The 12,698-nt window shown below is 42.2% G+C and overlaps 1 protein-coding gene across 3 annotated transcripts in view; it reads right to left on the bottom strand.

Moving 5' to 3' along the window:
* Nucleotides 1-9,382, bottom strand: part of LHFPL3 (LHFPL tetraspan subfamily member 3) — a 479,961-nt gene extending 470,579 nt beyond the window's left edge. For all 3 annotated transcript variants that reach the window (XM_070425186.1, XM_070425187.1, XM_070425185.1), the window contains exon 1: nucleotides 8,940-9,382. In XM_070425186.1, the coding sequence (XP_070281287.1) occupies nucleotides 8,940-9,375 (436 nt within the window). In that variant the 5' untranslated portion in view covers nucleotides 9,376-9,382. The remainder of the gene's footprint in view (nucleotides 1-8,939) is intronic.
* Nucleotides 9,383-12,698: the final 3,316 nt, after the last annotated feature.

The raw sequence follows: 12,698 nt of genomic DNA, 5'->3' as shown, positions 1-12,698 counted from the left end.
GCTTTGGGAGAAAAATAAAGATTCGCAGATGTAATATTGAGAAACCATTTTCAAAACATTACAGCTACATTTAAAACAGTCAGGAAAAAATGCTGCTTTGGATTTGTTCCTGTTGTTATATGATGTTATTACATATTGAGAATATTCCATTTTGCTTTTGGTAACTGTGAACAAAAAATAATTTAGGCATTTCCACATCACTTGGGGGAACTTAAGAATGCCTAAGTACTTAGGTCTTAACATAATCAAAAGATTGGCTCACAATGCCTTTAAAACATGGCTCCCCCTCCCCCCCCCCCCGCCCCCCAGTTTGTTCAGTTGAAATTATTAAGCAGTTTAAAATTATCTCCAAAATACATTATTACTTTGAATCATTACTCTAGACAAATAAAATGGAAGAGCTAGACCCTGTTAATACAAAATTAAACCCTTAACTGAATATGGCGTTTGTTAGTAATGTACAATGTCCATTATAGAAATCACAATGGCATTTATACAACACTGTGTGATTTCTAAAATGATTCCATAGCCATTATCTTTCTTGATCCTCAGAACAAGGTAGGTCTGGCATATACAAGTAGTAAAACAAAACTGTCCTTTAACTTGTAACTTGTGAGTTTGATCTTTCTGTCTACTAAGTTTTCTGAGTACTAATCACTCCTCCAGCCCTGTTCTCTTTAATGGTAGCAGCAGTAATAATAACAGTCATCATAGCTAACATTTATTGAGTGCTAGTTCCACTTTTAGGTGTTTTACATGGATTAATTCCATAATCCTAGAACACAGAAGATAGGTGTTTTATTTAAGGTCATTATATTGAGGAACTCTAACTCTGGATATCTATGTGTTTGTCTAGGATTATATTATATTTGCCTTCTGCTTTAATTTTACTCTATTTTTTATTTTTCCATCCTTTACTTTGTTGGTAAATGCTCAGAAACACTTGGTTAACAGATGATATATCTTTAATATCCATGACTTGTAATCTCTTTGTATGTATCTTGAATACAATTACATAAGACTTAGAAAAATAACATGGAAAGTCAAGAGCAGTTAGATAACTTACCCAAAGTCATCCAACCAATAAGTGGCCAAGTCAAGACACAAATCTTACAACCACTTCCCAACTCTGATGCCTCCAGAAGCTGCCAGGTATCATTACCCTCTGTGTGACTTGGTGATCCCATCCACGATCACCACTTTCACCACCACCATCAATAAGCAAGTCTATTAAGAGCATTTCTGCATTTGATTCAGGACACAATAGATGATACAGAGCCATTAATGCTGACATGTGCCCTTGTCCTGTAGGATTCCCAGTCATAGATTGAAAGCAATGAGATCAGAGATATAACCAAGGGGACAGTGTGGGCAAAGAACCACACAGGCTCTAGGTTCAGGAACTGAAAAGAACGGGATGAGGAGTACCTTGTCACACCTAAGCATGTTGGAAGAGGGAAATCTGGTAAACATGTAGGCAATTATTTTCCCTGTAAATAGCAGTCCCTTCTGCATCGCGTTGATGCAGAATGGTGAACGTGCATATTGAAGACATACTAAATAATTGTACATTAAGTTGGGAAACAAAAGAAAGTGGTAGAAATAGTGCTGCGCTGGGAATCAGATGTGTGTTAGTCTCAATTTCTCCAAGATGTAATTTTGGCAAGACTCTTAATTTCTTTCAGACTCCAAGGCAGGAGTCTGAGTACAATCTTTAAGCTTCAATTTCTTCATCTGCAAAACTGGGCATTATAATACTAAACCTGTAGGATTGTTGTAAAGGTTAAACATAATAGACTAAAGCTTTTGCAAATAGTGGTTGCTCAGTAGTTAGTATTTACCATTATCATTTATAAGTAAGTTTTAACATCCATCCAACTTATAAAAGTGTATGAGTCGATATCAATTTGGCACTTGTTTAAATGTTTGCTTGGCTAGACTGCTGCTCAGAGATGGACCATGCCATTTTCTATAGCATGAATGCCCAATAAAATCACATCTGGAAAAATAATTCTTCTTTTCAATAAATCCATAATCTAATTGGGGTATACTAGTAATAAAAGTCGTTAATGGAGGTGAGAAAAGCAAAGCAAAATGCCTCAAATTGTTTTGGCTACATATATTTTACCTGCTCTACCCTCTAATATAAAATTACCTATAAAATGGTATAAAACTTTCACAATTTTCCAGAAAAGAGAAAATTATTTTTCCAAATTCATACTATGTCTTCATTTTTCTGGACTAGTGTCTTTCAAATATTTTGACTGCAGCCCACAGTAAGTACTACATTATACATCGCAATTCAGTGCGCACACACACACACATAAATATTTTAGGAAATAAAGGTTTCATAAAACCCTTATTATCTATATTCATATGTTCTATTTTGTTTTAATCCAAGTTTTAATGCTGGTCACTTACATACTGAATTGATATCAGGACCCATCAAAGTGTCACCAACTATATTTGTAAAACACTGCAGTACAGCATTCCTTTTCCTATAAAGATTTTCAAAAAAAATACCAACTAGTCAGTACTACACCTTGTCCAGTTAAAATGTGAATATTCAGTTAACTAATATTTGGTATTCCATAGATCCACAATATTGCTGGTTATTTTCTGAATCTTAGATAAATTCAATTAATCTAGCTTATACTATACATGTTCTTAAAATGTTCTGTAAATATATTTACCCTAGGCGCTCATTGTCAGTTCCCTTTCCCCACTAAAGGCACTCTATAAATCAATTTAGCTTCACAATCTGTAACTAGATTTTCAAAGAGAAACTATAGAATGCTTTTTATCGAATTTTACAATGACCTTTCTTTCTTAGGTTTGCTTATTTTAATCCTCCATTCCCATCTACCATACAAGAAGTTCAATCATCTCTCCCTTGAATACCTTGATCTTAGAATCCATTATAACTCCCAGTATGGGGGAGAGGGGTGGAGCCATAATTTTTCTTTCTTGGTAATTGAGATTTGCACACAGCTTTGCACTGTAATACGCATTCCAGCTTTCTGCTTGTCCTGTATAATGCATTTTTAAGCATTGATTATATCAAATTCAACAGGCTTTTGATGTTATCAAATTCCACAGGCTTTTCCACCTTGAATTTTTTCCAATCTTTTTTATTCATCCTTCATTTATTTTCGGTGTCACTCTTCTAATCCCTGTCATTCTTCACAGCTGGTTTTCAAATACTGAGCCTTCTGACAATGATAATAGACATTTCCGATTTTGATTTTATGTCTCACTCTTAATCTTCATTAAAACAACAAAAAAGGGGGGGCTGTACAGAGCACTCCCCTCATAGACTATGTGCACCAATAGTCTCTAGTAGACACTTAAGTAAATGGGCCTATGACGCATTCGGTACTTAAGCTAAAGGTGAGTTCCCTTCAAACTCCGGTTTGCCATTCTTTTCTAATAGGGAAAAAAAATATGGGGAATACTCTTGATTGATTAAATTATGCATGAAATCTTTTCTGATCAACTATTATTTATCATTCATTTTACTACCTTTAACTATTCTTCCACTAGCTCTTTCATTGATAAGCCATAATCTCAAGACTTCATGCAATTAGACTAACTTCACTCAGCCTGTCATTTGCAATCCCTTCTCCTATGAAACACTATATACAGTCCCTACCCTGCCAGAGGCCTGGTTTTATTAGGCTGGAGAAGATGTCAGAATCCAGGTTTGTGAGACCAATTGAACAGTTTCATGCCAGCAACTCTATTTCAGAAAGGTTTGCTTTCTTCTTTCATCCTGTCCAAGAGAAGTTCAATAAGATTCATGTCTAGACTGATCAAAAAATTATCTTCATTTTGCAAGCCACTCATTTTTCTGTTCTACTTTAGGAAAAGAGATGAGAAATGTGCTCAAGATTATAGTTAGGACAATTTAACTATGAATGGTACAATGATCTTGTGTAGTAGGAGTGTCATAGAATCGTGGCTATAATTTGAGAGCTGCATGATATTAATTATGTGAACATTTAGCATTCTGGAAAAGATTGTTTTTTGTTTACTTCTTTTTCCAAATGCCTCAGTGAGTTTTCATAACAGCTTTATGTCTAAGTCATCAAATATTTTATCTACTATTTGCTAAATGCACCAGCCTCTTGTTTCCCATTGTTATTATTTTCTTGTTATTGTTAAGAATAAAGGTCAGTTCCTTGGTCTTTCCTCGTATCCCAATAAAAATTCCAGTTTACTCATTATAAAGAAAAATCATATTAATTAAAGCTGGTAGTGACCCCCAAAGTTCAAATCTATTATGCAAATTACACTTTAAAATTCTTCTAGTGCCTGGCCAGTGTGGCTCAGTTGGTAGTGTCATCCCATGCACCAAGAGGTCACTGGTTCGATTCCCAGTGATCTGAAGTTCTTTCTACTCCTCTTTGCTCAGTTTATCTCATTACACCACACATAAAAGTGCATCGAGCCACATACTGCAACTATAGCTGTATGCGCTGCTGTTTCTTTTTCTCTATTTTTTTTAAATTTTGTTCACTTTGAAAGATTTCTAAGGTATGCACATAAAATGTAATATACTGACCTGGTCATCTGGATTTTCCTTACTGGGTCAGAGCCTCATACCATACATAAGCAACAATCACTGAATAATTGTTTCATGTTAAGCATCTGATACCACATTATGGTTAGGTATGTAAGTATGTGTGTATGTATTTATGATTTATAGAAGTATATAAGTATCTTGTTAACACTTTACAGTGGATAAAAGCTGTTAAATGTGCAGCCTTGCACTAAGGGAAAAAAAATCAACTGATAGTATATATTATGAGTTATATGGATCCTCTCATTTTTCACACATATTCACTCAAAATCTCACTGTTATAAAAATCATTTGTTTTGCCTGGTCAGTGTGGCTCATGGGTTGAGCATCAGCCTTTGAACCAGGAGGTCACAGTTCAATTCCCTGTCATGGCACACACCACAGGGTGTGGGCTCAATCCCCAGTAGGGGGCGTGCAGGAGGCAGCCAATCAATGATTCTCTCTCATCATTGATGTTTCTGTCTCTCTCTCCCTCTCCCTTCCTCTCTGAAATCAGTAAAAATATTTTTTAAGTCATGTTTTGACATTCACATTAATGTATTTTCCTTCTACTCTTTGTCATATTCCTGTCACATGACATAAAAGTAAACAAACAAAAACCCCACCAGTTTCTAAATTCTCATTTTCAAATAATTTCCCTATAAGTTTGACTTAGTAAATAAAATATTCTTAAAAGTAGAATGTGCTAGGAAATGAAAACTGCCCTCAGTGGTGGTATACATTCTTTGCTCTGCATCTGGTGAAGTGTTTAAAGTACTCTGGCAGGGGAACCTTCCCCACCCCCAAAAAAATGGTCATTATGTAACTGAATTTAGGATGGATTAGCAGCTCTTTGAGGCAAGATCTTGCTTCCTCATACTGCTCAGCATCAGCCATTGCTAAGAACTGGCGTTGGTCCTGAATGCTGAGTTTGCAACTTGAGTAAATCCCAACCTTGTTCCCTTTTCAGAGCACAGGCATCGTAACTCCACACGCACAGGGCAGGCTTGGCGGGCTCCCTGACACGTCAAAGAAGAGTACATCTGCCCAATGCCCAGAATGGAGAAACAGGGAAACCTGGAGGACACCTACTCCTCCGTCTGGATTGTTCCTGAAAGCACATGTAATATTTTTATGTCGTCAGTCTTTTTATCAGGCATGGGCCCTAAGTATAGCGACTTTAGCTCCTAGTTCTGAAGTTTCACTCCACTGAGGTTAATGAGTTAGAGGGGAGAGCAAGAGGAAGAGGGCAGGTGTTCATAATAGCACCGTTAATTATATAGAAGAGCAATAGCATTGCCAGATCCAATAAACTAAGTACTTTTTCTAGTTTATTGTTCAGAATCAGAAAAAAAATAATTCTTGATGTTGTATTACCACAAGAAAATCTCCTGCCTCATCACCTTCGTGTATCATTTCACATGGGATTTTATATTCTGCCTGACTTTAATTAATGATGTTACTATATTAAAATGCCTACATGACTAAATACACAAGTTAATCACTTGACTTTCAATGAGGGTTAAACAGTCTCTAAAGAGCAAATGGTACATTAAGTCTCTTTCATAGCTAGCACATTACATGTGAGTTAGCCTTGGGACAGTTAAAAGTATGAAAAGTCTCCTTAACATTACAAAAGGAATAGTCTAAACGCTAGAAACTAAACCTTGAAAGTAACTTATAATATATTATGTTAAATTTCTTGTTAGTGTCACGAGATTTAAAAACAAAACTACATTAGCCTATAGGTTTGGCTCAATGGATAGAGTGTCGGCCTGCGGACTGAAGTGTCCTGGGTTCGATTGCGGTCAAGGGCACATGCCTGGGTTGCAGGCTCGATCCCCAAGTAGGAGGTGTGCGGAGGCAACCCATCAATGATTCTCTCTCATCATTGATGTTTCAATCTCTCTCTCCTTCTCCTTTCCTCTCTGAAATCAATAAAAATAATAATAAAATAAGATACATTATCTAATATATTAAAAAAACAAAACCACATTAAATATGACATTCTTCATAAATATCTTCTGTAAGCCATTCCTCAGAAAAATATGTGGATATAATTGACTGATTCTTAACTGCCCCATTGTCATTATCCATTCTTTTTAATTAATATACTTCATTAATAAAGTTATGTCTTTCTGTGGTTTCTCTGGAAATAAAATATCAAATAAATTGCAAATAAAGGATTTTAAAAGTATGTCTAGAACTTAAGGATCTGTACCATTTCAAAAATGAAGTAAATGTCCATGTATCATCTTTAGTACAAAGGCTATCATCACATTTTGCATTGACATATAGGAAACAAGGTAGTATATTTATGTAAAATTTCTGGAAAAAAGACATTTTACTTCACTACCCCAGAACAAATTATTTTTGTGTTCTCTATTCCAGGAAGAGGAAGAAAAAAAATATTGTAATAGTTGCAGTTTGTATTAACTTCAAAGCTGGTACTTCTTTTCCAAAGACAGCTTGCTTTCTTCTTAAAAGAAATTTTTAGAAAACCCCTTTGGTTTAGAGTACAAACATCTTATTAAAATATTTAGGAATATGTTGTTGAGAAATCACTTGCAAATTACAGTCAGACCTTTGAAAATCAATCTAATCTGAATCACCAGTCTAAATAGGTCAGTTAACTTAGAAAAATTAAAATGCGTGGCATAGGGTCACCTCTTTTTCTAAAACACCTGCATCCTCAATGTCCTATTGTCTTCAAAGTCAAACAAGAATTAAGTGTCAAGAACAACTATAATACACTAATTTATTCCAAATCTCAACCTTGGTCTGCCTGTGAAATGGCCACAGAAGTTTACATTATATATGAAAACAGTGGGGGGGGGGGGGGTGCAGGGGGTGCTCCGAGAAGTTTGGAATGGAAGGACAGAAGGCAAAGCAGAGAACTCTCACATTTCAGGAGGATGATGCTACGTGTGTGGGGGCCTCTACTGGCGCTCTTCTCTTGCCTTTCACATGGGGCACATTCACAGTTCATGGCAAATCGCAAGCAGCTCATACAAACTTAATACAAAGCGAGTACTTCCATCCTCGTTTAGTCTCCCACAAGCTTCTCTTATATCAAACTACCAATATAAGATCATGAACCTTCTCTCTCCTGTCCAGCACCTTTAAAGGCTTCATCATCCTAGGACACTCTGATAAATTCAGGGGTCAAATCCCTACTCCCCAGAAAACCTTCCAGAGCATAGAAATAACTGCAAAATCTTGAAGGTAACATTGTTGAAGTGTGAACGCCATCAAATAAAACAAAATACACATGAGAAAAAATTGGCTGCCTGAGATAGCCTTGGTACCTCCACGCCAGACCATCCAGAAAACCAAAAGGACCGCGACAATGCTGGAAAAAGAGGGTGTCAGGTGTCTGAGAATGGAGGTCTGCCTGTAGAGGCAGGGCACCCCAGGTGGCTGGCAGAGAGGGCATCAGCTCCATGGCAGGTAGAGAAAGGAGTCAGTTTTGTCTCATGACTCTCCGAAGCCACCAGGAAATGCACCCCATCCTTTCTGGGTGGAAAGTAACTTTGATGCGCAGAAGAAAAAAAGAAATACTTTCATATTCTCCAGCTAACAACCATCTATCACCAACAGGCAAAGAGTGACCAGTGATGCTAATGAAACAGGTTTTCCTCTCTGCCCACCTTCCTAAAGCCACTCCCCAAAAATGAAACCTTGATTCTCTCAAGACCTCTCTCCGTGGAGAGATGGAATGGAAGCACCTGTGCTCTGACAAGGACGCACACCCAAGACTTGACCTCGGGGAGTTGCCAAGGAATAGCTCTAAGCTACCTTTTTCTTAAAAGGGTCAAACCCCAAACAACTCGGATTTATTCATCTCCAGATGCATGATAACATTTTTGTAACTGCCTGGACCAGAGAGAAACAATTCCACTCCAGCCCCCACCATTCCACACACATGGACCAACGACAGAAACCGTCCCGGAGAGGGGCAGGGCAGGCTGACTCCTTCCACGACAACCTCTCCAAATCGGCTTTCCGCCCCGCCGTGCCAGCCCCTCCTTGGGGCTTCGGTGTGCGCCCTTAACTCGGCTTCTCCCCACCCTCAGTTCCACCCTCAGTTCGGAGTGGACTCGGCCCTGCGCACGCCCTGCCTCCGGCGGGTCCTTAGGGGCGGCGTCCCCGCTCTTGGGAGGTTCTCAAAAGCCCCAAGACAAGTCGCTCGCGCCGGTCCCGGGAACCCCGGGGTTTCCGGCCTCCCGGGGTTCCAGCTACCCTCTATCCCCACACCTGAGCGGATTAAGTTGCTCGGCCCCCAGCGGCGAGCACAGCCCGGATCCCTCCCACTCCCGCCCCTCCAGCTCCGGCGTCCGGGGGTCCCCCGCCTCCGCGGAGGTGAGCGCGCACTCACCGGAGGTGAGCTGCATCCAGGCACAGATCTTGTACACGGTCGCCGTGTTGCAGAAAAAGAAGAGGGTAAAGCAGATGATGCAGGCGATGATGAGCATCATGGAGAGGCCGATGAAGAAGGAAGCGGCTTTGAAGGCGCCGGAGGGCAGCGTGGAGAAGTCCGTGAAGCTGCCCCTGCAGGTCAGCTCCCGGGAGAAGCCGTTGCCGATGCAGTAGTGGAAGAGCCCGAAATAACCGGCTTGCGGGGTGTCCACGCCGTCGCCGATCCAGTAGGGCTGGATGAAGCACACCACGTTGACGATGGCAAAGCAGATGGTGAAGATGGCCCACAGCACGCCGATGGCCCGCGAGTTCCGCACATAGTTGGTGTGGTACAGCTTCGCAGCCTCCTGAGCCGGGAGCATCGCGGCGGCGGCGGCGGCAGCGGCTCCGGGCATTCTCCCCTCCGCCTCCTCCGGCGCCGGTCCTCCGCCTCCTCCGCCTCCCCCGCCTCTCCGCGCGCAGGAGACACACTCACCGAGCCGCGCGCTGCAACTCCCGTGCCTCCGCCTCAGCCCAGCAGCGCCAGTTTCAGAGTCCGCATCCTCGCTCCCGGAAGGAGGGCGGGGGAGCGCCGAGCACCCCTCCGGCTCCCCTGGCACAGCCCCGCGGCCCCCCCTTCCTCCCTCCTGGCCGGGGCGCCAGCCCTTCTCGCCGCCCGCCGCCTCTCTTCCCTCCGCGGCTGCAGCTGCTGCAGCTGAAGGCGAGAAACCCCGCGCGGGGCAGTGTGGAGCGCGAGCGCCCGCACCCCCACCCCGCTTCGCGCCTTCCGCCCCTCCCCCTTCGCTCCCGGTTCGCGGTTCGCGCCGCCCGGTGCTCCGGTGCCCCGGGGCGTGGAGGACTTCGGTGACCCTGGGATGCCCCTCAAGTGGCGGGCGGGACTGGAGCCGGCGAAGGGGAATCGCAGGAGGGGACGGGAACACCCACTGGGATCCTGGAGGCGAACCCTGGGTCCTGGTTGGTGTTAGGGACAGGGCGCGCGAAGAGGAATCGGAGCATTTCAGCCCCGCACAGCAACGTGCTTCGACCTCTGCATCTTTGCAAAGGCGCTTGGGGAGCGAGGCAGATGCTGGGGAGACACGCCAAGGGAGAGCGGACGTGCTGCCGCCCCTTAACGCCCCCCCCCCCCCCCCCCGACACACACACACACACACACCACGTACTAACTCCAAGACACTTCCCTGTTAGGACCACAGAACTGCCTCTGGCTAACTCCTAGGCTGCCTCCAGTCCACAAGGTGGAGACCAGAAGTTGGGCAGGAGCTGGCAGACAATAATGTAAAAGACACCTCAAGGGTGGTCTCAGATCTGTCCAACTGGGACCCACCTCTCTGTTTTCCCACCTCTCTGCAGCCAGATGAACTGTAGCCAACCCATGCCCTGTACATTCTTTTCAGTCAGGTCACTTTCCCCACAAATTCTGCCATAGTCCTGCCATTAGAGGGGCTTCGGAGGCATGGAAGTGACTGTGTCACGGAAATAGTTTGTCTGAAAACATTGGGTAGTGTGGCCAGTGTGGTACTTCTTACATATGTGCTGTGCTGGGTGCTAAAGATACAATAAGGAAGATAGGTGACTTTTCATTTTCCAGGTATTTCTCCCTGCCCCACAACCCAAAGCTCCAGTAATCACAATTGTTTTCAGAGTAATTTCCCCTGAATTATCTATACACAGCTCCTTACATTTGCATGAGGCATTGTTGTTTTATACCTGCACTTGGTGCTGTTTCCTTAGCTTAATGTTTTCTCTTTCCTGTCTTTCTATTGCTCTGTTAATAACCACTGCCTTTCAAACTCCATTTCTTTATTACCATGAGTTACTTATTGGTTCCTTCTGATTCTAATTTAAAAAAAAAACAACAACCAGAAACAAAAGCATGTAATCCCCACTCAAAACAATGGAACCAGAAGGCTCGATAGCAGCAGCAGATTTGGGTAACTAACTCATTTTGAACCATATGACCACTAAATTCTCTGAGCAGAAAGGAGGGAATTCTGTTAGAATTTGGCCCCAAAGTTTACACTTAATTGCACACTTTATTATAATGCAAAAACAGATGTAAACAGTGTCTTGCCTTGGTGCCCAATCTGCCTACCTTCTTACTAGAGCAGTGAGAGACATGAGATACTAGGTGGAATATGAAACTACCAGGAATGAGTAAGAAAGCTTAGAATGGTTCAGTTTTGGGGGGCGATGGAGTAAGCTCCAAAAGGTATTCAGCTACATAAATTACTATTATATGGAAGAGGGGTCATACTCTAAGGCAGTGGTTCTCAACCTTGGCTGCACATTAGAATCACCTGGGAATCTTTTTAAAATCCTGATTTCTGGGCCTCATCATTCGTAACAAAGAAACAGAATTTCTGGAGGATGAGGCCCAGAAATCAGGATTTTAAAAAGATTCCCAGGTGATTCTAATGTGCAGCCAAGGTTGAGAACCACTGCTCGAAGGGATGAAAATTTGAGATTGTATGGGGAGAGAAAGGGAGAAAGTAGAAAAAGAAATATGGGGCACACAAGATAATGAAGGGCCGAAACTTGGAAAGAATTTTTAAAATGGAATCTTACATTCAGCTTTTCCTATAGGTATGAAATGTGGATATTATAGTTCAAGGCAGGAGTCTGGAAATCAAGAGGACAGAATTAAACTGTAGCATGAGACATGGAAGTTTAGGTGACTAAGAATTTCTTGCAAGTATGGTTGTAGAGACTCGGGTCTTTTAAAAATCAAGGCATTTGGGGGAGGTGGGAAGGATGACCTAAATATGAGCTGGCCCAATATAACACCAGCAAGTCTCTAAAAATATAATTTGTGATGATGCATCATTAGTGCATTGGTGGCAATGGAAGGTCAGAACTTCTGTTAAGTTTCATTAGTCTGAACTCCCCTAAAGTTACTGGTAAATCTGAAAATCAGAAGAGTTTTAACATGGAGGGAGAAAGAGGGAAGGTGATAGTAATCGGATACATGGGGCCATCTGGCAGGTCATGTGTCCCAGGCTCAGAGACAGCTTAACAGCATAAACTGACAGTAATTTCCAGTAACTCTCCCAAGCCCTCACATCTCCAAACCTGCTTGTAGGAAATGGTCTTTCTTTAAAATCAATACTTAAAAGAGATCTTACTATTCCCATGGGGTGGTAGAGATGGGAGTTTGCTAAGAGGGGAACAGCTGAGAATCAAAAAGCCTACTTTAGACCTCAGTGCTTAAATTGCCTTTATAGGACAAAGAAAAGACTGGCAAGTGACTCAGATTCAAATGCTGTGATTCAAAGAGCTTTTCTATTTGAGTCATGCCCAAGGAGAGCCTTATTCTTGTTCTAGGTTTGGAATTGCCTTTGGGTTCGTGCTTAGAATCACTATGCCAAGTAGCAGACTCAAAATGGCACCTCTTTTCAAGAGCAACTGGGAACAGATCAGTGTTGGTGTGTTCCTGATTCTAAAGTGACCCCTCCCGAGGTGAGGAATCAGTCAGGGATACACTGAACCCTACCAAAGGCCCTTCATACCTTTATCCTGCCCTGCACCACAGCAGATTTCCAGAATGAAGCAGGATTTCCCAAGACTTGAAATTAGAGATGAGCAGAACACCTGTAAACGTTTCAGTTGTCACCCTAACCGGTTTGGCTCAGTGGATAGAGCGTTGGCCTGCGGACTGAAGGGTCCCAGGTTCGATTCCGGTCAAGGGCATGTACCTTGGTTGCGGGCACATCCCCAGTAG

The sequence above is a fragment of the Myotis yumanensis genome, unplaced genomic scaffold, assembly GCF_028538775.1.
Source record: "Myotis yumanensis isolate MYYU_CA2020_CCGP unplaced genomic scaffold, mMyoYum1.0.hap1 SCAF_9, whole genome shotgun sequence".
Classification (NCBI taxonomy): Eukaryota; Metazoa; Chordata; class Mammalia; order Chiroptera; family Vespertilionidae; genus Myotis; species Myotis yumanensis.
This window is presented reverse-complemented; position numbering and strand designations above follow the sequence as displayed.